The 25,688-nt window shown below is 41.5% G+C and overlaps 1 protein-coding gene across 1 annotated transcript in view; it reads right to left on the reverse strand.

Annotated features, from left to right (window-relative positions):
- The window catches only part of LOC126980628 (hemicentin-1-like), a 163,710-nt gene that overhangs the window by 111,715 nt on the left and 26,307 nt on the right, over nt 1-25,688 (reverse strand). Inside the window, exon 3 of the mRNA XM_050830731.1 lies at nt 9,888-9,965. Within this exon, the coding sequence (XP_050686688.1) occupies nt 9,888-9,965 (78 nt within the window). The remainder of the gene's footprint in view (nt 1-9,887; nt 9,966-25,688) is intronic.

Below are 25,688 nucleotides of genomic sequence, written 5' to 3' on the forward strand. Positions count from 1 at the left end.
CCATTTTCCTTCTTTACCCTTTCTTTCATTATATAATTTCGTTTCTATTTTCTCTCCCTTCCACTTCCATATTCCACTTGTTCATATTTCCCTTCCGTTTTCTTCAGCTTTTCCTTCCTTTCTACTCTTCCCGTTTTCTTATATTCACTCCTTTTATTATATTTCTTCCTTTTCTATTTTCTCTCCATTTCTTCACTCCTTTTTCTCTTAATCCTTCGTCTCACTCTTTATTTAGTTACTTCCATCTTTCTCATCTATCTTTTTTTCCATTCTTTATTGTCTCTCCCTCTCTCCATCGCCTACCTTCTCGCCCTACTCTAATTTCTTTCCCTCCTCCTCCTCCTCCTCCTCCCACCTGTCCTTCCCCTCGCCAGGTGCTCCCCAGGTGAGTCGGGGGGGTATCGAGGCAACATTTGTCATCATTAGTGTCCTTCCCATTGCTCCGCCACTCCGTCTCCACACCAGCCAAGACTTCGCCTACCTAAACACTCATTCACTCATTCACTCAATTACTTAGGCGTTCATTCATCTTGCCAGTCAGCCAATCGATCAGAAGGTTACTTATTCATTCATTTTCATATTCAGTTATTTATTTGTTTATTTAGTAGTTCATTTCGCTTATCCAAACTCTTATTCACTCAATCCCGTAGTCATTCATTCATTCTGCGAGTCAGCCAATTGATCAGGAAGTTACCTGTGCATTTATTCTCTTATTCAGTTATTCATTTGCGTGTTCAGTATTTCATTCACTTATGCAATCACTCAGTCAGTCCTTCTGATTTTTTTTTCTTAAGTTTACGAGTATTTATGTATTTGCCCGATAGTTCGCTTTTCATTCTTTTCTATATCAATTTTTGTGTCATTCATCTCTCACTTACACTTAAACTCACTCTCCTCATCGATTTCACCCTCACTCACTATTCTTTCCTTTTCTCACCTCTAATCTTTCATGTTCCACCACCCGCCTCGTCCTTCACCTTCTCCCTCACCTACTTATTCTTCCATCCCAACCTCTTCTCCTCCTCCGTCACCTTCCTTCTCTTCCCTCATGTATTTATCTTTGAAGGTTACCCACGATTTCTTCTTCCCCTTCCAGTACCTCCAGTAACCTTGCTTTTGGTCATCTCTTCTGATTCTTTTATGGGATCAGCGATTAGCGGGCCTTTTTTTTATTATTGTTTTTTTTTGTGTCCTTGAGCTGCCTCCTTTGTTGTAAAAAAAAAAAAAAAAACTCAACATGTTCACTGGTTCACTTGTACACTCCCCTGTTACACTTTCATATCTAGTCACTCATATACCGTATTCATTAACATTACTAACTTGTTTTTTTGTTACTTTTTTCCACACCCTTATTACCCATTTCTCCCTACTTTTATTTCTGGTATAATTACTCCTCTCATCTTTATTTATCTTTAACTTCACAGCACTTCTCCCTTTGGTCTTCTAATTTTTCTTTTTTCCCTTTTTTTTCTCTCTATGCTTCTTGTCCCCTCGCCACGTGCCTCTTCCCCGGTTTTTTCTTTTTTTTTCTTCCAACCCTCACCTTTTTTCCTCCTCCCACCGGCTCCTCTTACTTTCTCTTTCCTTCTCCGTCTCACTCCTCATTCCTCTCTCCTCATCTCGATTCAGGGTACTTCCTCTCACGTCTTGCGGTCCTCGGCTCTCCCTCTTTCCCTCTTCCTTTCCTCTTCCCTCGCCAGCTTCTTCTGATGATTAATTTTACTCCCCTGTCATGTACCTTTTCCCCGTTTCCTTTCCTTTTTTCTCTTTTTCCTTCTCATTTTTCTATATTTTTTATTTATATTTCTTTTCGTTTGTTCTTTTGTGGATTCGTTATTTTATCCGTTCCTTCTTTCTCTTCCTTCTTTCATATTTTTTTGCCTGCCTTCTTTTCACTTTTTCTTCTTATCCTTTCATCCTTCTTTTTCTTTTATTTTCTCCTCCTTTTCTTCCTCCTCCTCCTCCACTTTCTCCTCCTCCTCCTCCTCCTCCTCCTCCTCCTCCTTCACGTCCTCCTCTCCCTCCTCCTCCTCCTCCTTCTTCTTCCCCTCATCTTCCTCCTCCTCCTCCTCTTTCTCCTCCTCCTCCTCCTCCTCCTCCTTCTCGTCTTCCTCTCCCTCCTCCTCCTTCTCCTTCCCCTCCTCTTCCTCCTCCTCCTCCTCCACTGTTATTTCTTGTAACACTTCTCACCTTGACTTTTTATATTAACTTTTCTTTTTGTCATTCCTTTATTCACTTTCTCTCTCTCTCTTTCTCTCTCTCTCTCTCTCTCTCTCTCTCTCTCTCTCTCTCTCTCTCTCTCTCTCTCTCTCTCTCTCTCTCTCTCTCTCTCTCTCTCTCTCTCTCTCTCTCTCTCTCTCTCTCTCTCTCTCTCTCTCTCTCTCTCTCTCTCTCTCTCTCTCTCTCTCTCTCTCACGGACCTTTGATATTTTTTCACTCTTTAAATTCATTAGCTCGTCCCCTCTTCTCCAATACTTCCTCTTCTCTCCTCCTCTTGTCCTCCTTTCTCCCTCCCTCTTCCCTCTTCTTCCTCTTTCTCTCTCCTCCTCTCTACCTCTCTCTGTCCTCCTCCTCCTCCTCTTCTCTCCTTCCTCCTCTCCTTCCCTCTCCCTCCCTTTCTTAAACACATTATTTCGCTCTCGCCCTCTCGCCTTTCCTCTCTCCTCTTTGGTTGTTTTCGCTGCGCTTTTGTTTCTCTCGTTTGCACGGTTTTATTTTTCGTTGTTCCCGCTGCTCCTAATATTTTCCTTTCTCCTCGAGGTCTTGTTACGTTTGCCAGTTTTATGAGGGTTATTAGGTTGCTCCTCTCGACGGAAACGAACTTGGGAAAATATAATAATGATGGTGGTCTTTGTGGTAATAGTGGTGGAAATAATAGTAGGAATATTAGTTGTAGTAGTAGTGGTGGTAGTAGTAGTAGTAGTAAGGAATGGTGTAGGAAAGAGACAGGGAATGTAAAGTAACTGGAACACACGAGGGAAAAAGTGGAAGGGGCATAAAGAAGGGAGGAACGGAAGGAAGGGAAGGGAAGGGAGGAGGAAAGAAGTATTAGTATTGGCAATAGGGAATGGTAGAGGAAAGAGAGGGAATGAAAAAAAATACTTGTAGGACACGAGAGAAAAAACGGGAGGGGGAGAAAAGAGTGAGGAAAAGGAAGAAATGAATGGGGAAAGGAAAGAAATACAATGAAGCTTAAACAATTGGAATCTAGTAAACAGGAAGGGGAAAGGGAAAGGGGGAAAGAAATGAAGGAAAAGGAAAAAAAGAAATTATAGGAAAATCAAGTGGAATGTAGAAAACGGGAAGGAGGAAGTGGAAAGGGAAAAGAGGGATGAAGGGAAGGACAAGAAATGAAAGGAAAGAAAATAAAGCAAAAAGCGATTGAAATATAGAAAACACGAAAGTATACAGGGTAGGGGAAAGCAAGTATGAAGGAAAGGAGTGAAGGAGGAAAGGAAGGAAAGAAAATATAGCAAAATCAGTTAGAATATAGAACACAAGAATGATGAAGAGGGAGGGGAAAAGGGGGATGAAGGGAAGGAGAAGGAAAGGAAAAAAATAACCCAACATCAATTGGAATATATAAAACAGGAAGGATGAAGGGGAATGGGAAGAGAGAGATGAAGGGAAGAAGGAGTAGGAAAGAAAGGAAAGAAAATCAAGCGAAAGTCAATTAAAATAAAGGAAACGGGAATGGGGAAAGAGCAATAAAGGGAAAGAGAAGGGAACGAAGGAAGAAAAAAAAGACATGGAATATAAGTAAACAGGGAGGGGGGAAAGAAAAGGGGAAAGAAGGGAGGAAGGAAAGTAAAGAAAGAAGAAAAGAAGGAAACAAAACCAAGGATTGTCAATTGAAATGTAGAAAAATGGTAAAGAAAAACGAAATGGTGTAAATATCAAATAATAATAATAATAATGATAATAATAATGATGATGATAATAGTAATGCAATATCCCAAAAGAACAGCCGCACCTTTAGGCAGATGGAGTGCACCAATTAGAGCTCAGTAATGGCAGCTGTTTTTTCCTCGCATATTTATTGCTTGGATTTTCTTATTTGCGTATAATAATTCAGCACAGCCCCAGCCCGGAGTAGAGGGGCTTAACTCTCCGCTGTTTAATCTGTATATTTGTCTGTTTATCTAGGATTGTCTCTCTTATGTCTGCGTGTTTGCTAATGCTTTTTGTTGCTATTTTGTGTATGTCTGTTTTTGGATACGTCTACTTATTTTGTTTTCTTTTCCATATTTTTTTTCTTTTGTCCTTCCGTCTGTCTGATTATCTATGGCTGTCTCCCTGATTATTTATGTCTGTATGTCTTTTATCTGTTTGCATAGTTCTTGTAGTCATTTTGTATTTGCCTGTCTGTGTATGTGTCTACTTATTCCTTTCTCTTCTCCATAATTACTTTTCTTATGCACTTTCGTCTGTCTGATTATCTATGTCTGTCTGTCTTACATCTTCCTGCTAATAGATTTGTTGCTATTTTATATTTGTCTGTCTGCGCATGTGCCAACTTATTCTTTTCTCTTTTCTACAATTTTTTTTTCTTATGTCCTTTCCGTTTCTTCATTTCTCGATATTCTTCTTTCTCCCGCCTTCTTCCTCCTTTCCTCCTAGTTTGTTTTCCTCTGTTTCGTCTTTTTGCCCGTCTCTGTTTCGTGTTTGTTTGTTATCTGGATTCATTGTATGTCTTTTTTTGCACATCCGGGTTTTCTGTTTGTGTCTCTGCATGGATGGCTTTGAATCCCATTTATCTGTGCATATTTCTATTACAATTCTGTCTGTCTTTTCTTTTTCATAATTTTCCTCTGCTTCATGACCTCAGGTGACTCTTTCTCTCTCTCTCTCTCTCTCTCTCTCTCTCTCTCTCTCTCTCTCTCTCTCTCTCTCTCTCTCTCTCTCTCTCTCTCTCTCTCTCTCTCTCTCTCTCTCTCTCTCTCTCTCTCTCTCTCTCTCTTTATCTATCTATCTACCTATCTATCTTCCTGTCTATCTATCGCCCTTCCTGCACACGACGAAAATGTTCTCTCGTCGACATATTTTGCTCGCTAACGTATTCTTTCCCCTCGTTTCCCTTCTCCTCCCCCATGATCTTTTTTGACCCTCCGTGTGTTTAGAGAGTATCCCTCAATGACTATTCTGCAGCACATGACCCCACCTGACCTCTCTTTCCTCCTTGTCTTATTCTTCTTTCAGACATTTCACTTCTCTTCTTCACAGATTCGTTTTCCTCTCTCGCCTGTCACCCTGAATTCGATAACATGATCCAGGTAAGAGATTCCGTTACCTGCCCTCTTTTTATTCCTTCTGTCTTACACTTTTATTTCCACCTTTTCTTTTTCCTTTTTCTTATTTGATATTCTCCCTTCTTCTCTTCGTTTCTTCGTGTCCCACTTTTTATGTAATTCTTTCTACATTCCGTTGTCTTTTTTCCTATTTTTTCCTTTTCCCAGCATCAGTTTTCATCTCTAAATTACTACATCTCTCTTGCATCTCTTTCTCCTCCTTTAACCCTTTCACTACGTTTCTGTATTCTCCTTCGCTCTCCTCTTTTCCCTCTCCTCCCTTCCTCTCTTTTCCTTCTCCTCCCCTCAGCTCTACTCATCTCCTTCCCACTTTTCCCTTATGTATTCTTTTCCACCTTCTCCCTAACCTTCCCTTTCCTCCATTTCACCTTTTTTGTCTTCTCTCTCTCCCTTGTCTTCTTCCCCTCTTACCGTACCTCTCCCTCCGTTGTTATTCTTTCCTTCTTTTTTTCTTCTTGCCTGATATGTAACCGGTTTTTCCATCAATTTCTCTTTCTTCCTCCCCTCTCTACTTCTCCCTCCATCTCCCTTAACTTGTAACGTTCTTTCCACTATTCTATTTCCTCCTTTTTCCTCTCATTCCTCTTCTCTCTTCTCTTCCCCTCTTTTCTCTCTTTCCCTCACATAACTTTTTTCTCCTTTATTCTGTTTTCATCCTCTTCCTTCCACTCTTTCCTATTTTTTTCATGTTTTCCCTCCATTTTATTTTTTTCTCCTTTTTCTCTTCTCCTACCATTCCTTTCCTACCTCCCTTCATCCCTCTTTCGACTTCTTCCATATTTTTCCTCCTTTCTTTTTCCTCCATATTTCCCTCTCTTGACTTTTCCTCCCGTTTTCCTCCCTCACTTCGCTTTCCTTCTATTCTGTTTTTTGTCTCCTTTTTCCTCCATTTTCCCCTTTTAACACTATTCTCTCTCCTCCCCCCTACTCCTATCTCATCATTTCTCATATTTTCTTTTCCTTCATCTTTTTGCTCCCTTTTCCCCCTTCATATCGCCATCTCCCCCCTACTCCCTCCACTCCTTATACCTCATTATCTCATCTCTTCCCCTCCTTTCTTCGTTTTCCTTCCCTTTCCCCTCTTCTCCTATTCACACCTGTACTCCTCTTACCTCATCATCTCATATTTGCCCTGCTTTCATCCTTTTCTCCCTCTTCCCCTCTCCTACCCTCCCCTCCCTTTCCTCTTTCACATTTTTCCTTTAACAAGCCAGGTCACCTTCGTTAAAGTATACATACCCACCTGGATGCACCTCTCTCCCTCTCTCTCCCTCCCTCTCCTCTCCTCTCCTCTCCTCTCCTCTCCTCTCCTCTACTCTCCTTTCCTCTCTCCTTCTCTCCTCTCCTCTTGCTGTAACCCAATCAGCTGAACATCAATCCAGCCTCCAGGACTTAATTGTGTAAACATGGACGAGGTGCGCTCTGCAGGTCTCTCGTTGCACCTGGGATAGCGTGGGAAGGTTCATCTCGCGAATTTATCTCTGCCGAGGTCTGTAACCTGACGTCCTTGAGGGATGCGTGTGTTTTTATTGCTGTATTGTGTTAGTTTTATTACCTCGGTGCCGTTGTTGTTATTATCCGTCTTGAGGGGTGTACCTGATGTGCCTGAGATTTGTTTGTGGTACTGTTGCATCTTGTTATTTGGTCTACTTTGTTATTATGTTGTTGTTAGTGTTATTGTTTTTAGCATTGTTGTTTTTAAAGTTGTTTATTCATAGAGTATTTTATTGCTCTCTTTTTATTCAGCTTTTGCACATATGTAATTTTTTTTTACCTATCGTATCATGCTTATTATTCTCCCTCGTTGTCATTTTGTTGTTGTTGTTGTTGTTGTTGTTGTTTAGATTAGGTATTTTATTGTTTTATTCGTTTCGCGTATCTGAGGACTTCCTGATTCTTGTATTGTCACTGGAGAGATTGACTTCAAGTGTTGCAGAGAATGAGAGCAACAGGTGAGGATGCGATGGACAGGGAGAAGATTCGTGCATACCGTCAGCAACAGACTTTAGGGTTACGAACAAAACGAAGAATAAAAATAAAAGTTTGTGTTGTTGGCTACGATGTTACCGTTGCTCATTTGTTTGCCCTGCGCTATTTTTATTTCATTTTCATGGTTCCTGCTCCTGACTTCCTTCTTGTACTAGTTTGTATCATGTCTCTTTTGGAAAATATATCGTGTTAATCCGCGGTAATGACATTCCACTCTTCCAACCTTCTATCCTTCATTCTCTTTCTCCCTCTCTTCCATATTTCTCCTTCGCGTTCATCCTACACTTTCTTCATCTATTACTCCTTCCATGTCTCTTTATTCTCTATCTCTTCACTTTTACGTCCCTCTCTTCCTCATCTTTTAAGCGCAGTACATCGTAGCCGCTCTATTACAGGTGAGGTCAGGTAGAGTATTGGTGCGTTTAGAGGTGAGGTATTTTTAGAGTCCCCCTTCCCATAACTCCATCAGCGCGGCTTCCATAAACTCTCCGCTCACCTCCCCGCGAACACAAACAACCGGAGACGCGAGGAAATCCGATGGAGCTTGGCGGGGGAGAACGGTGACTCCATCCCACCTGTTTGTTTGTGTTGGTGAAAGCGAGGCAGCGTCACGTAAGGAAAAATGTGAGGTCAGGTGAGAAGATGGAGATAGAGTCAACAGAAAGGGGATGTTCATTTTATCCTTTGACACTAAAAGGGGAAAACATGAAAAGAAATCGCAATATACAGAAAAGAAGGAAAAAGAGCAATATACAGAAAAAGAGCAATATACAGAAAAGAAGGAAAAAGAGCAATATACAGAAAAAGAGCAATATACAGGAAAAAAGAGCAATATACAGAAAAAGAGCAATATACAGAAAAAGAGCAATATACAGAAAAAAGAGCAATATACAGAAAAAAAGAGCAATATACAGAAAAAGAGCAATATACAGAAAAGAAGGAAAAAGAGCAATATACAGAAAAAGAGCAATATACAGAAAAAAGAGCAATATACAGAAAAAAAGAGCAGTATACAGAAAAAGAGCAATATACAGAAAAGAAGGATACTGTTGGAAAAATATAAGACCATGTGAAAGAAAAGGGAAAGTGCAAGCAAACAAAATAGAGGCGAGTTTTGTGACCTCTATTCTCTTGCTTTTGTTGTCGTTGAAATGAAAAATAACTTACAGAAAAAAGGAATATGAAGGAATAAATAAATAAGACCGTGTGAGAAGATAGTGACAGTTTGAGAAGCCTAAAAGATGATTATTTGCTACTTTTTTGTTTTTCTTTTCCTATTTTTATGTGGGCCAGAAATGAAAAAAATAGGATGCAAGGAGGTTTAGGAAGAAGAAAATAAACGATCAAGTGAAAAAAGGAAAGTGTATGTAACGCCGAAGTGGATATATTAATGTGATGTTTTTTTGTTTTTTGTTTTGGCGTAGAAATGAACAAAACTTTACAAGAAAATAAAATGAAAAAGGAAAAGGAAAAACAAATGAGAAGAGACAATATCGTTAACTGAAAACTGATAGCGTTGTAACAATTCTTTTTCTTAACTTTATTTTGTCACAAATGCTCAAATACTAAAAAGAGAAAAGATCGATGAAAACTATCGGATCTAGTGAAAAGAGGCGAACTATTAACGCAAAACAAGAGGCGTTGCGCGTGTTTGCCTTTTTTTGTCGGAGGAACAAACTAAAAAATCCAAGTAAAAAGACAGGAAAAAAAATGCGAGAAGGGACGGAACGGAGGGAGCAGCTAAAAATAGACATAAGAAAAAAAAATATACGTAGCAATGCCCATGACACAAAATAAATGACTGACGTTTTGTATATGAAGAGGTCTGAAGGACACAAAGAAAATAGACATAAGAAAAAAAAATATACGTAGCAATGCCCATGACACAAAATAAATGACTGACGTTTTGTATATGAAGAGGTCTGAAGGACACAAAGAAAATAGACATAAGAAAAAAAAATATTGGAAGCGATGCCCATGACACAAAATAAATGACTGACGTTTTATATATGAAGAGGTCTGAAGGACACAAAGCAAATAGACATAAGAAAAAAAAATATTGGAAGCGATGCCCATGACACAAAATAAATGTCTGACGTTTTGTATATGAAGAGGTCTGAAGGACACAAAGAAAATAGACATAAGAAAAAAAAATATAGGAAGCGATGCCCATGACACAAAATAGATGACAGGTTTTATATGTGAAGAGGCCGGAAGGACACACAAAAAAATAGACATAAGAAAAAAAAATTACGTAGCAATGCCCGTGACACAAAATCTAAATAATTATAAGTAAAATTTGTATACTTGAAAGTTAGGAAACTGAATGAATATCGCTTGAAAATGATTGGGCAAACTAATTAATATGTTCCATTACAGTAAGAAAGACACAAAAACAATATTGACTTCGAACACCAAATATGAGGAATGTGAAAACTGGAGTGACACTTGCGAAAGAAATTCAAGAGAGAAATGTTTTTAAAAGAAATGAATCTAATGTGTTCAAAAATACTTTCCGAATCTGCAAACCCAAAAAGTCACTAATTTGTAACATCTGAGTCAGTGAAGGTGAGCGTGAACGTGACTTACCTGCAGGCGGGTGTCGGAGGTGAAGGTGATGCCGTCCGTCGCCAGCACCTTCAGGTCCTCATGCCGAATCCACGACACCTGTGCATGGAAAGAGATTAGAAAACTTAAATCCATCTGTCCTCACCTGCTCTATTAATGCATTTGTTACGATATTGTATCAAGTTTACGTGAGAACGAGTAGTATATGATTTTTTTAAGGTTTATATATATATATATATATATATATATATATATATATATATATATATATATATATATATATATATATATATATATATATATTTTTTTTTTTTTATAAGCAGTAAAAGTTCAAGGAAAAAGGGGCAAGAAAAAGTGAAAGAGGAAAGAAAAATGTTTTAGCATCCCAGAGAAACACTTTTTTTTCTCTTCACAACAAAGGACTGAGAAAGACAGACAAATAGAGGGAAAAAAGAAAGTCGAGGTCGAAAAAGGAACACACCAAATATGACAACCGAGCAATGTTTTTAAAGGTGAAAGGAAACGAACGTGAAAAAAAAAAAAACGTGAATTCTGACTCCTTCTGTAACGATAAAAGAGAGGGAGATAAAGAGAGACAGACATAGGGGAGAAAGAAAGAGGAAGAGAGGGAGATGCAAAGCCGCCCAGCAGGGATGAGGGGTCTATAAAACCTAAAAGAATGACACGATGAAACTGAGGTACGACAAGTAGTCCGAAAATCAGAAAAAAGATATAAAAAAGTCGTATCTTTGAAATTTATTGAGCGTGCCTGTTGATCCTTCTGTTCTTCAAGTAATCAAGTAGAAAGAAAGAAAAGGAACAGAGAATATGTAAGGAGAGGAAGTATAAGGATAAATATAAGGAGAGAAAGAAAAGAGTGGGCAATGCAAAGCTGCCAACAGAAATGACAGGACCAAAAAAACGCAAGGAAAGACACGATGATATTACGGTACGAAAAACGGCCCAAAAGTCAAGAAAGAAGAATAGCCAAGAAAGTTATGTGCTTGAAATTAAATAAGTTCCATGTTGATCCACTTCTTCAGGCAATCAAGTCGAAGGAAAGGAAACAAAAAGGAAAATAAGAAGAAAACGTAGAAAAAAAACACTTGATACTTTCCTTACGAAGACAGAAAAAAAAATTGTGCGTTGGTGGTCATTCTTTTTATTCAATTAGTTCACCCTAGAGTTCGATAATTGCTTAATCCCTTTTACGTGTTTCTTTTCATCTTCGAATTTGTTTTATTTTCGCCGGGGTAAAGGTAATGACATTTTTCTTTACTCACCAATTATTTTTTTTTTTTTCAGGTGAGGTAACGCATAATTCTTAACGTGTCCTTTCTGCAGTTGTGTAAGCCGGATTTGCCTGATGTTTTTCCCTCTCTAATCTATAAAGTAATGCAATCCCTTAAGCACACACACACACACACACACACACACACACACACACACACACACACACACGCACACGCACACACATGCCGGCAAGGATGGACCCACATATTTACATTTTGTCACCCACTTTTTGCGCTAAAATAATGAAGCTCCAGAATTGCGTCGTACAATTAATTTAGTTTCCGAAAAGAAGGAAAGTCAATAGCAGTTTTCTCGCCGTTGTGGGGCGGAAAGGTGAAGGGGAGGCAGGAGCGGACGTGGCTTAGGGAAGGGCTATTATTATTATTATTATTATTATTATTATTATTATTATGATTATGATTATGATTGTGGTTGTTGTTGTTGTTGTTGTTGTTGTTGTTGTACAGCTGCTACACTATCACTACTGTTGCTACCTTTACACACACACACACACACACACACACACACACACACACACACACACACACACACACACACACACACACACACACACACACACACACACACACACACACACACACACACACACACACACACGTATGATTATTATTTGTCTGCAAAGTTTCGGTGTAAAACATAAAGACGGGAACTTTCGCATCATGAAGTGTATACGTGTGTGTGTGTATGTCTGTGTGTGTGTGTGTGTGTGTGTGTGTGTGTGTGTGTGCCCAGTGTGTCTGTGTCGTTTTAAGGCTTGGCTGGATATCGGTGTCTAGAATATATCACATTGAAAGCGAGACCTGCACGCGTCCCTCGCCTCGTAATGGTACTGCTATTTGTAAGGCGATATTAATGCTGCCTAATTTTCACACTCCTCTCATTTATATTTTACTATTTTTTCTATATATGCGACAGAATAAGGGATGAATGATACATGAATGATAAATGTGTAAAAAAAATGTCCGCCAAAATACTCACATTGAAATAAAATATAGTAAGAATTTGTTTCGAAAATGTTCGATTGGTGTTGTGAGAATTAGTTTTGTATCCTTGGTCTGTCAGGTAACTATTCATGTAACACAGGTGAATATCATTGATCCACCTGGTAGATGTCAAGGAGTTAAAGTGGCCGATGTGTGTATGACGCACAAGATAACAACCGTATTTATTCATGAACGACGAATGGCAGGTTGGAATAACTTAGAATATATACATGATGCCCCCACCTCCTCAATACCTACATTATTTACTTTATTTATTAGAGACTATTTTATCATTCGAAGAGATAAATTATTCGTGACACTCCTCGCACACCTTCAGGACACATTTGATATAATGAGACAGTTGCCTTGAATAACGTCCCTTCTCATTATGCACAAACAGTATTTTTATAAGCAGTACAAGAAAATGTATGTTGGCTGCTATTGGAGGCTCTCTAACCTCTCCTCAAACAAAATTTTGATTCACTAAGGTCTCGGCGGCATGTATGGATCATCAGCACTAAAGAACGGAGTTTGTGGCAGGACTTAAGCTTTTAAAGAGATGATGCAGATAGGTTACTTATAGACACGAAAGCACGGAGGTTAGTTAGGTCCGGGCGCGACTGTCGTGACCACCAGCTGCTGCTCGCCCACCCCAGCACGGCGGCCTTGGCTTAATATCTGTGGCGTGCCGTCTCCTATACTGCCTACAGACTGGCCGTGATGAAGGCAAGGTGTGTGTGTGTGTGTGTGTGTGTGTGTGTGTGTGTGTGTGTGTGTGTGTGTGTATTGATTTTATTTTATGATTGAAGCTTTTATTATCAAGATTGTATTTCTTAACAATGTTTGTTTGATATATCTCGTAATGTTGTGATATACGAGTTTCTTTAACTGCGTACTTTAGTAAAGGCAATGAACCGTGTGTAGCTAGGCTTTTAGAATGATTAAAAGGTAAAGGCAAAAAGGCGAAGGGGAAATATATTCTACTAGCAGGAAACGGTCCCACTAAAAGGGTAAACTGTCACTTAAGCTTTGCCTGATGTAACACCAAGGAGAGATTTCAATAAAACAAAGACCAGTTCCGTTTTTGTGACTCCTCCTTTCGAAGAGTAAATCGTAGGGACAAGGAACGCAATGGAAAACATAATCCAGGAATTGTCCAGGGCAAATTCCCTTTGATTGCCTAATAGTACAGCTAGGAAATCTTGTACACTTTTGAAAAATGTCATTTATCTCTATAAAGGAAACAATAAGCTTGTACATTGAAAATTACAGGACATTATTCATATATCAGTACCTGTGAAACTATTAAGCTGAAATAGTACTAATAGACCCTTGAAAAATAGGTCAGATATCTCCAAAAATGGGGAAAATGTAGGTTAAGACAATAAGGTTAGCTCACCCGTACTCGTGGATGACATTAATCTTTCTCACTGATCAGGTTAAAAATGACGTACAAAAATAAAGTTAGTCCTCTTGAACTTCTGTCAGGTAGCCCAGAAATGAAGAGAAAAGTGAGAACGGAAAAAGAAAACCTTATTCGGATTTTTTTTCAGAACATATCCCGGAACACGAACAGATATTTTCTTTTTTTATTCGTTTACCTGCCGGCCTACCTGTGTTTCCTGTACCCTTTCCTTTTTTTTTTTTTTTTTTTTTTTTACATATGGCCTATAGCGTCGGTAGGCTATTCCTTAGGGGCCTGATGGTCTGCCCGAGCCCGTCATGGCGCAGGCAATTGTTTATAGTGGCGCCATTATTCTTGTACCTACTGTCCGCCTACTCCTCCTTATTCCTATTCTCTCCTACTCATTCCTATTCACTTACGAATTTCTGTACTCTCCTATTTATCCCTATTCTCTCTTACCTATTCCTATTCTCTTCTACTCATTCCTATTCTCCAACTTCTTCTCCTACTCATTCCTATTAACTCTTACCTATTCCTATTCTCTCATACCTATTCCTATTCTCTCCTACGTATTCCTATTCTCCTTCTTATTCCCATTCTCTTTCCTATTCCTATTCTCTCTTATTTCTATTCTCTCCTATTTGTTCCTATACTCACTTTATCTTTCCCTCAGCCAGTAAACTCATTTGACTCATCCACTTTATCACATTACTATCTTTTTCCTGCCTTTTTCTTTTACCTACCTGTTTATCTCCACTTTTACCTGGCTATTAATATCCCCTTCCACCTTTTCTTCTCGCTAATATGTTTTCTCATCTGTATTTTTGTCACCCGTCTTCTTACCTGCTATGTTCCTCTAATTATCTACCTGTCGTCTGTCTGTATGTCTATTAACCTGCATGTTTTCGTCTTCTCCCACCTTTGACCTTCTCACCACCGTTGTCAGATTGTTGTCCTCAGAGCATACCGGCTTTTTACACTTAACTACTGTCAAAACACATCAGGAATTAACGATTGTAACGCTAACTATAAATAAATCTCGTTATCGTGGTGCAGGAGACAGTTTATGGGTTGGAAATCGGGGAATATAAGAGGCTGAGTAGAACAATCTGGCGCCTTTGCTCCTCACCCACCTTCCCTGCCACATCCATTACCAAGTTACCTGTCACCAATCGCCTTACTTCCCGGCCACCTCCATTACCAAGTTACCTGTCACCAATCGCCTTACTTCCCGGCCACCTCCATTACCAAGTTACCTGTCACCAATCGCCTTACTTCCCGGCCACCTCCATTACCAAGTTACCTGTCACCAATCGCCTTACTTCCCGGCCACCTCCATTACCAAGTTACCTGTCACCAATCGCCTTACTTCCCGGCCACCTCCATTACCAAGTTACCTGTTATCAATCGCCTTACCCTCCTTTCTCCTCATTAACTCTTCTTACCTGTTTAATCTTTGGCTTCCCTTCCACCTGTTCCTCACATACGCACTTGTTCAACTTACCTATCAAATATAGCGTTGAAATACTCATATAATTTCCATCTCCCTTACCGTCCTGCCTTTCCAACGTCTCTCCTGCCACCTGCGATATTCCTCCCGCACCTTCCATTAGCACCGTCCTCTTTTCTCCACAATACGTTAGAGCTCGATGGCAAAATCATGTAAGTAACGTTTTTATGCCTAATTTAGTGTGGCCGAGGTGACGTGTTGTTTGCCAGACTGCCCTGGAGAATTTATGAAGCAAGGTGGAAGAGGTGGGGATGAAGGAGAAGGCGTGTGGACAGCGGACACCTTCATGTCTGTATGCTGTGTGTGTGTGTGTGTGTGTGTGTGTGTGTGTGTGTGTGTGTAAGTGTGAGTGTGAGCGTGAGTGTGAGAGTGAGAGTGAGAGTTTAGCCAGGGGGAGGAAACCGACAAGACACAGATGTTTTCCTCCTGTCCCTGCTCCCATTACTAAATTCCTCCTCCTCCTCCTCCTCCTCCTCCTTCTCTTAATCCTCTTCTTCTTCTCCTCCCCCAGACTTGGAATATTAAACTCATCATGCCTCGCCACCTCTCTCTCTCTCTCTCTCTCTCTCTCTCTCTCTCTCTCTCTCTCTCTCTCTCTCTCTCTCTCTCTCTCTCTCTCTCTCTCTCTCTCTCTCTCTCTCTCTCTCTCTCTCTCTCTCTCTCTCTCTCTCTCTCTCTCTCTCTCTCTCTCTCTCTCTCTCTCTCTCTCTCTCTCTCTCTCTCTCTCTCTCTCTCTCTCTCTCTCTCTCTCTCTCTCTCTCTCTCTCGCAATATCATTTTCTCTTTCGTTTTCTTCGTTTTCTTTTTATCTTTTATTCCTGTTAAATTTTCACGCCTACGCACCCACTCACATACACCCACTCCAACCCAAACACACACGGGCACACCCACACGCGCACGCACACACAAATACACACAGAGTTGCAAAAATAAGAGAGCACATCCTCCTTGTTTTTCGCATCCTGAGGCTCCTTTTCTTCTTGTCGCATCCCGGCCTTGCTTCGTTTAAATAAAAATGCTTATCATATCTCCTTGTCGTGGGAGTTCTTAGCGCAGGAGGAGGAGGAGGAGGAGGAGGAGCTGGAAGAGGAGGAGGCGTGGGAGCAAAAGGAGGAGGAGGAGAGGGAAAGGAAGGAGCTGGAGGAGGAGGAAGCGTGGGAGCAGAAGTAGAAGTAGGAGGAAGACCATGATAAACTATGAGGGGTCTACAACGGTGCTTTGAGAACCAAATACGTATCAAGCCTTTCATCTTTTGTTGCTTCCTTCGTGTGTTTGTGTGGTGGGGGGGTCGGGGGGGGAGGGGGTATGTGTTTGTGTGTCATGTCTAGTTTTATTACATTTCAACGCTGTCCTTGAAATATAATACACTTTTTGCTTCATTTCTTTGTTCTATCATGTGTTTTTATCTTTTTGTCTTCAGTTTTTTTTTCCCTTATTTAGTTTCTTGGGTCGCTATTATTATTTTTACTTCACCCATTCTATTCTCTCATTACTTGTTCGTTTGATAGTTTTACTTTTTATTGTCAGAAACAACGGCCTGTGAAGAACTGTAAAGCGGTCAAAACAAAGATATAAAAGAAAATAGCAAAGAAAGCAGATTTAAATGAATGAAATTACTAAGTCTTGTACTGAGTGAAGAATTCGAAAACGCTTCATCAAAAAGACTGAGTGGCACACGAATTGATAACATCGTAAAAAAGAAGGCACATAAAACTCTCTTTGTAAACACTTCCTCCTGTTCTGAAAATGACGACCAGCTTTACATAATGAGGAACTCCAGATACAGTTTTATTATAAAAAGTCAGACAAACAGACATATGCATGCGCCCAACTCTCCTTTCACACACCAGAAACACACACATGTATACACACACACTCGTTATCCGTGCAACTTTCCTAACTTTCACACCCTCCTTTCTTGAGGCTTTGAAGATGCAAAACAAACCTGGAATTACTCACACAACGATGAATGAAGACAAAGGATGACTCGTATTGTCAAACTTTCGACACTCGTGATACTCCCGCAACGCCCACAACTACGCCTCGTCCCTTCCTCTCTTTTACCGCCCGTTTCACGCTCGCTGGCCCTTCTGAACTTTGCTAACTGCCTGCCTACACCCCTCCCTTGGCCACGCTCCACAATACATCCTACTCTACCTCCTCTCCATACTATCCCAGCTTACTAATGCTAACTAATGCTAATTCCTCTCAGCGGTAAACTCTGGCATAGCTTTTCTTCCTCCCTGCGACTTGCACTTTTTTCGAGGTGGGAGACTCAACGCAGATCAACAACTAAATTTGGTCGTCTTTCGGAAGATTTTTGTATTGTCGATGAGAGAAGACTGTTGTGTTGTTTTTGTGTGTTTTCCTTTTGGCTCGTCCTTCCTTTCGCTTTATATATGTAATATGAAATTGATATGTGTGGATGTTTACAGTAGAATGATTTTACAGAGTTTACAGTTCGGTGAGCAAGAAGAGGCTTTGTGCGTGTCCTGTAGCTAGCAGTGGGTCTGTTACTACGGCTTCTCCTCCTCCTCCAGTCTCCCCCTCCTCCTCCTCCTTCTCCTCCATATCCTCCTCCTCCTCCTCCTCCTCCTCCTCCTCCACATTCTCCTCCCCATTCCTCAGCTGCATACCTGTCTGGTACACGTGTCGCTATCACTTTGTAACACTCCATTCTGCCTCCTTTCCTCCTTCCTCTCCTTCCTTCCTCTCCTTCCTTTCTTCCTTTCTTACCTGACTTTCTTCCTTCCTTTAGGCCACTCACTTGTACCTTCCTCAATTTCTCGTTTCCTTTCTCCTCTCTTCTGCTTTTTCCTCTTCTTCTTTTCCACCTTCATTCTATCCTTCTTTCATTTCTTTCTTCTTTCCTTCCCTTCTACTTTTCATTTATCCGTCCGTCCCTACTTCCTTATTTCATTCATTGTTTCCGTCCTACTTTCGTTCCTTCCTTCCTTCCTTCGTCCCAGCGCCACCATCGTTTCCATGGCTATTAAAACGTCCCCCCTTGACCCTCTGGTTTTGGGGTTTAGCGGTTTATTGGTTTAGTGATTTGCTATATAATTGTCAGCGGGGACTTGAGTTTATAATCCCTTAATAAATCCTTTGGTAATAAATACAATTGGTTGTGTGTTATGTTACAAGTGCAGTGGATAGATATGTGATAGCTAGACATATAGATAGATAGAGGCAGAGGCAGATGGATACAAGGATACATAGATACAGATGCATATTTTTTTACAGTAAAGGAAGCAGCTCAAGGGCAAAAGAAAAAGAGAAAAAGCCCGCAAATCACTCCCCTAATAAAAAAAGAATAAAGAAAGAGGGAATTTTTGATACTTTTTTTTATACTAGTTCTTGCTATGGCTTACGTAGTCAATCTCTCTCTCTCTCTCTCTCTCTCTCTCTCTCTCTCTCTCTCTCTCTCTCTCTCTCTCTCTCTCTCTCTCTCTCTCTCTCTCTCTCTCTTAAATCTCTCTCTCTCTCTCTCTCTCTCTCTCTCTCTCTCTCTCTCTCTCTCTCTCTCTCTCTCTCTCTCTCTCTCTCTCTCTCTCTCTCTCTCTCTCTCTCTCTCTCTCTCTCTCTCTCTCTCTCTCTCTCTCTCTCGGATAGTTGATGTTGGAGAAAAGTCTACGGTACCGGCATGCCACATTTTACTAATTTTTGCTATTGGTGTATTTGCTCCGTCTGTCTGTTTTTCTGTCTGTCTCTCTGTCTGTCAGTCTCTCTGTCTCTCTTTCTCTCTCTCTCTCTCTCTCTCTCTCTCTCTCTCTCTCTCTCTCTCTCTCTCTCTCTCTCTCTCTCTCTCTCTCTCTCTCTCTCTCTCTCTCTCTCTCTCTCTCTCTCTCTCTCTCTCTCTCTCTCTCTCTCTGTCTTTATAGAATTAATCATTTTGCCATTCCTCAGCGACGCAAGTAATCCCATTTCGGCGACAGTGAACGCGGTAAACCTTCCTTAATCTCCTCTGCACGATCCTTTTTTTTTTTTCCTCACCAACTTCCTCGTTCTGCATATTTCTTTTTTTTCAATTTCACGTTTAATCAAATGCTCTGAGCTGGTTTTACTGTTCGCTTCTTCTTTTTTATCTCTTCTTTTTGGATTGTGTGACTTTCCCTCGTGTGAGAAATTAAAATGCGGTTAGTAGATTTTTATTCATAATTTTCGTTACGGCTTTTGGCTCTTTTGTATTTGATTTTTTTAGGTGTTATTTTCCTTGATGTAACATAGTAATATAAGATTAATACTTTTTTGTTGCTAATGCGATTTCAGTTTTATTTGCTCATGCAGAGTGGACAGTGGTTTATGATTATGTATGTGGTGATGTATTTAATGATAGTGGTGATGATAGTGATGTTGGTGGTGATGGTGGTCAAACGTGTCTTTCCTCTAAATAATATCTAGTGTTTTTTTTGTATACATTTTACTCTTCGTGCAATCTTTCAGCCTTTTTCTCTTAGATCTTAACCAATATTATTTTTCTTGATATAGTAATTTATCTGTCTTGTCTTCTTTGTATATAATTTCCAAATCCCTTGGTTTTAATTTGCAAAACTCTCTCTCTCTCTCTCTCTCTCTCTCTCTCTCTCTCTCTCTCTCTCTCTCTCTCTCTCTCTCTCTCTCTCTCTCTCTCTCTCTCTCTCTCTCTCTCTCTCTCTCTCTCTCTCTCTCATAACCCTGCCATTCACCTTCCCACGCACTTCATTTTACTACACTTCTGTATACAACTCTTTTCCATACTATCACCGTCATACATATTTGCTCCTCCCTCCCTTTTACCCTCTCTCTCCCTCAATCCCACATTCCTCTCATACTTCCATCCGTCCCTCTTTCCTTTACTCGCTGTATCCAATTTTCCTTTCTACCTTTGGACAGTCCGCATTTTGAGATTGTGCCTCGGACTGAATATACCTACTACGAGTATTGTGGGCCAACACGGGGCAGGGACAGTCGCCGCCGAGTGAATGGTTGGCAGAGCGAGATTAAATTTTTTTTCTGTTGGCTACACTTGCTTCATTCGCCGAGAAGAGGAGGTAAAAAGGAAGAAAGGGAGGAAGGATGGAAAGGAGAGCGATGACTTGAAAGGGAAAGTATGAGGACTTGCAAATGAAAAGGTCAGAAGCAACGAAGGAAGGAAGGGAGGGGAGGAGAGCGGAAACTTGAAAGGGACAGGGTGTGAGTTTGTAAACGAAAAGAAGAAGGAAGATGGGAAGGAGGAGGAGGAAGGAAACGTAAAAGGAAAGGAAAGGAATGGTTGTGTGAACTGCAAAACGAAAATACTTTCCTTTTGTATACCTCCTTTCCTTCCTTCCTTCCTTTTCCTTCTTCCTTCCTTTATTTCTACTATCCTTCTCTCCTTCCTTCCTACTTCCCTTTATTCCTGTTCCTGCAATCACCAACAAAGGGAAAAGGAAGAGGACAGGAATGGAGGAGGACACGTTGGAAGGAATGGAAGGGAATATGAATCTGTAAACCACTATCCTTCCCAGTGCTTGCTTTCTTTCTTTCTCTCTTATTTTTGGCTTCCGTTTATTCCTCCATTTATCCTTCCTTCTCTTCCTTCCTTCCTTCCTTCCTTCCTTCCTTCCTTCCTTCCTTCCTTCCTGTCTTCCTGTCTTCCTTTCTTCCTCCCTTCCTTTTTTCTTCCCTTCCTGTCTTCCTCCCTTCCTTCCTACCTTCCTCCCTTCCTCCCTTCCTTCCTCCCTTCCTCCCTTCCTTTCTTCCTCCCTTCGTTCCTTCCTTCCTTCCTTCCTTCCTTCCTTTCTTTTTTCGCTCCGTTTTTTTGGGATAGCAACTCTGAGCATTCTATTTACGAAACAAACTTCATATCTGGTTGAATTATGATACTATTTCATATCTGGATGGTTGTTTTCACCGGCAAGCAGCTACGAATATATATGCAGGTCTTTCTCTATGCATGTTTTGATTAATAACGAAGCAAAACAGAAGAGAATGAAGAAATATAAGAAAAAATAGATCTAGCAACTACGAATACATATGTAAAACTTCATGCATGCTCTAATTGGTAACAAAGGGAAAAAGCAGAAACAAATGGAATCAGAAGAAAAAAATGAAGAAATATACGAAAAAAAGTAAATATGTTAGGAGCTACGAATATACATCCAAGTCCTTCTCTACGCTTACTCTGAATGATAACAAATGGAAATAAAAGAAAATGAAGAAATAAAAAGTGAAATGGAGATAGATCTACACCGCTTGGACATGGCGCGGAAAAATCCTTCGAAACACGTTACCACTTTTAAAATTGGTGTCAGTTTTCATTTAGCAAGTCTGCACGTGGTGGTGAATCAGCAGAGAGAGAGAGAGAGAGAGAGAGAGAGAGAGAGAGAGAGAGAGAGAGAGAGAGAAATGGAGAGTGAGAAAGAGAGAACAGCAATGTTGTTGTTAATATTGCCTCTTTTGAGGTAAAGAGACACGGGCTAACCTAAGAGCCCGTCAGTGAAGAGCAGTAAATTATGGGAACTCAGCGCGGTGGAGGATAATTTTTGCAGAGGACAAGAAGTGACTCAGTCCTCGACGAGGCGACGACTGTTGCAGCTTTTTCTGTATCTGATGCATTTTGGTCTTGAGGGTAATTGCGGAGATGCTGCGTGACTGGGCATCGGAGCAGGTAGTGGAGAGGAGGTTCATGGTCCTCCTCAAGGCAGTGCTCACAAGGTTCAGGGCGGTCATAAATTTGTGATGCACACAGAAATCCGAGCCGCAGCCTGTGTAGGTGGTGGACAAGGTGCGGAGCTGTCCTGGGAGGGAGGACTAAAGGCTCTTGTTTGGTGGCTGTTGTGTAATAAGTGGCGGAACGAAAGCATGTGGCAACGTGATCCCTCAAGTCAAGTGAGATGGACCGAAAGGCTGCTGCGTTGACCTGAGATTTTATCTGAGCCGGACTGAGATGAGTGGTGATATCTGGATCTGTGCGCTGCGTTGCACTACGAGCGGCACTATCAGCTCTCTCGTTGCCCAAGATGCCCACATGGCCAGGCACCCAGTGTAGCTTGATAGTGTTATTCGCCATGCTGAGTGAGTGCATCTCTTTTTGGATGGAGGTAAGGAGATGCAGTGAGTGAGTGAGTGAGTGAGTGAGTGAGTGAGGGACTGAGGGACTGAGGGAGTGAGGGAGTGAGTGAGGGACTGAGGGAGTGAGTGAGGGAGGGAGGGAGAGAGGGAGGGAGTGAGGGAGTGAGGGAGTGACTGAGGGAGTGAGGAGGGACTGAGGGAGTGAGTGAGGGACTGGGGGAGTGAGGGAGGGAGTGAGGGAGTGAGGGAGTGAGGGAGTGAGGGAGGGAGGGAGTGAGGTACGCAACGAAAGACAGGAAGATCGATCGATAAGACAGAATTACTCGTCATGTTATTGCTTCGTCGGGTACAGAGCTAGTGGTGGTGGTGGTGGTGGTGATAACATTGTTTGAGTGATAATGAAGGACTTTCGTTGGTAGTGGTGGTGGTGGTGGTGGTGAAGGTGATGTCAAGTAAGAAGTTAAATGCATGTAAATCTATGAAAGCTTCATTATTCTCTCACTCTTAAAGATGATAAACTAAAAGCCGGTATAATCCTTCATAATGCTTCGTACTTCACACGCCATTCCAGGGAGTATTATAGTATCGCCTCTCCATTTTCCTTCTCGCTAAAATTAGAAGACTTAATAAGAATGAGTAATATTTTACGGAGCATCCCAAGAAATAACATTGCGGTAATATTCCACGACGATCTTTTTCTCAGACCGAACCAACACTTGCTGAACGTTCAAGATTGATCCCCTCTGAAGCAGTTCCTCCTTTCCTCATCCCTCTGGTGGCAGGGCTGCGAGTGGAAAGACGACCCTCAATGTTTGAAGAGCAGGAGGGGAGTGGCGGGTTTCAGCGTATTAAATGACTGTATCAAACATTTCTTCGGTCTTGGAATCTTTCTTGCTTCTTTTTGTTGGAAGAGTCTATGTTTTTTTCTTCTCCTGGTGTAGTTCTTCGTACTTTTAGGAAATATAAAAATCAGGGTGCTTATAATGTCCTTAAGCTGACTTGTTCTATCGTAAGGAAGGAAGTTTTCCTTTTTCTCACGAATAACTGTGAGATATATCACATCTCATTCCTTCTTTACATTCTGTCTTCCTTCGTTCCCAGCTCCTTAGCAGACCTGAGTGTTCTATTTCATCCTCTTATTGTTTGTAGCTCTTCGGGACTGTAAGTTTTGATGGTCTGCGCGCAGGACCGTTTTTTTTTTTCGGAGGGAGGGGGATACTGAGGCCAAAGCGCTAGAACCTAAGCAAATATAAAAGTGCCGCCACGAGATAGTGTATAAACTCATCCTAGGCATATGTGACTCACAGTGCTGCTGAGTACTAAGGCTTCACAACTCTTAATTCGGCTCCCTTTATTGCTTCTTACTACTGTAAGGAGTGATAATATCTTCGAGTTGGACACAATGAAATGCATACATCTATAGCCTCTATCCTTTCGTTTGAGTTCCATGATATCGATATTTAACATTAGAATATTTTCATCCTTCCAGACGTGTGGCGGCAGCCGTTGAGGTGTGTGTGGCTCGGGTGGCTTCACTCCGCTCTTGAGGTAAGTTACTCCATCAGTCAAAGGGGGCATACGGCGGAGAGCGCCCCGCCCACCTTATGACGTCACCCACGTGGTCCCTCCGGGCAAATCCCCATACAGGATCCCTTCCCATCCTAAGTACCTCATGGGAGGATCATTCGACTTTGACTTGCTCATTCCACGAACTCTGTGGGCGTCCCTTGCGTCTCCTCCACTAAAAAGGGTTGTTTCTCTAAAAAACAGAGGAAGGTCTGCTTCAGGGTAGCATGTGTCACATCCCCGTATAGCCCGAGCTGACGTTCACGGGCTAAACAAATAACAGGCCTCGATTCAGGTTCATATAGCGATATCCCATGATTCTGTGTAGGCATAATTGGCTTCTTTCAGTCGCTATTTACTGACCATGTCTCACAGCAGTGGAGTAAGACAGGGAGCGCAAGCGATTATGATCTTTGTCAATCTGCAAAGGTATCTACAACGCCATATATTCGTTCTGTCCGAGTCCATGATATAATATCGTAGACCAATTCAATCCTCCGTAAAACCTCTTGACGAGGCCCACCGTTGTTCTGCACTACACGAGCTACGAAGGTATGTGAAATTTTCCAAGATATATCATTGTCCATGCCACACGCATGAACAGACTGCACTGTTTCATCCAGAAAGCCTCCCAACACCGGGAACTAGGGCTTGGCCCAGGAGACCTGAACTCCCTGAGGCTTCGCCTCCTTGAGCAGCGCCTCGAGAGGCATCACTAGAACTTGCAGTGATTCCGCTAGCTTCGCTGCATCATCGGCGTAAACAAGGTCAGTGACCCTGGATAAGGTTAGTAAATTGCTACCTACATACATCAACGTGTTCTTACTTCATACAGTTACTAGTCTTTTTTGTGTGAATTGTATTAGCATAATGATATTGACATAAATTTTAAGATTTATTGTGAATGTTCTTGTTCAGCGATTTGCTCTGAAGTACTCTTATTTTAATAACTGTGCAACACCTGTAAATAATGCCGAATATCCTTCCTATACACCAACTCCATAAGGTTTCGTTGTTTCATACACCAAGCTAAGATTTTTATCATCGTGGCGATTTATTTTGTTGAGGACTAGCAGTTCTGTGTCTTGTCTCATAGGAGTTCGATTCCTGGCCATATATTGCCTGACAGAGGACGTAGTTTTCTTAGAACCTAAAACACGAGCATGACCTTTACTTTCAGGCCAGATGGAGAGCCAGTCCGTTTTCTCTCCCCGTGTAGCTCTTTCCCCTCGTTTCCCCTCAAAACTAATGATGTCGAGTCGAAAAGGAAGATCGCAAAGCCGTGGGGAGAACATCGCTCGCTGGAGGTAAGGGAAGAGTGACTTTATCTTTATTTCCGTGTAGTTTAGGAAGCGGCTCGCCGGTGTTTTGGGGCCTCGGGACAAAGTGTGGGAAGCGGCTCTCAGGGTTCAGGCGCGGAGAGGGACACGGCGTGCCGACCCTCAATATTCTGTGGCTGTAAATTGAGGTGAAAGATCTGTTTGTGCGAGAGAGAGAGAGAGAGAGAGAGAGAGAGAGAGAGAGAGAGAGAGAGAGAGATGGGTAAAAATGACCAAATTCTTACTTTTATTGTTTCTAGAATGATCGCAAAATAGGGATTGGAAATGTACCCAATTAAGAAAAAAGTCCGCTTTTTTTTTTTTTTTTTTTTTTTTCTACGTTACTGCCTATTGCGCCAGTAGGCATCCGGGTGGGGCCTGATGGTCGGCCCAAGGCTTCTTCCAGGTGGGGCCTGATGGTCGGCCCTGCCCGTTCTGGTGCAGGCGAGTGTTTATAGTGGCGCCATCTTGCTTACCCGCAAACACACACACACACACACACACACACACACACACTCTCTCTCTCTCTCTCTCTCTCTCTCTCTCTCTCTCTCTCTCTCTCTCTCTCTCTCTCTCTCCACCATATTCCCCCTTCCTGCACAGTTTATGCTTATTACAACTTTGCTTATTTTCACTAACGAGACCCGTCCGCCGCCCCGCCCCACCCCGCCCCGCCCTGACTAACTCTCGAGG

The sequence above is a fragment of the Eriocheir sinensis genome, chromosome 44 (assembly GCF_024679095.1).
Source record: "Eriocheir sinensis breed Jianghai 21 chromosome 44, ASM2467909v1, whole genome shotgun sequence".
Classification (NCBI taxonomy): Eukaryota; Metazoa; Arthropoda; class Malacostraca; order Decapoda; family Varunidae; genus Eriocheir; species Eriocheir sinensis.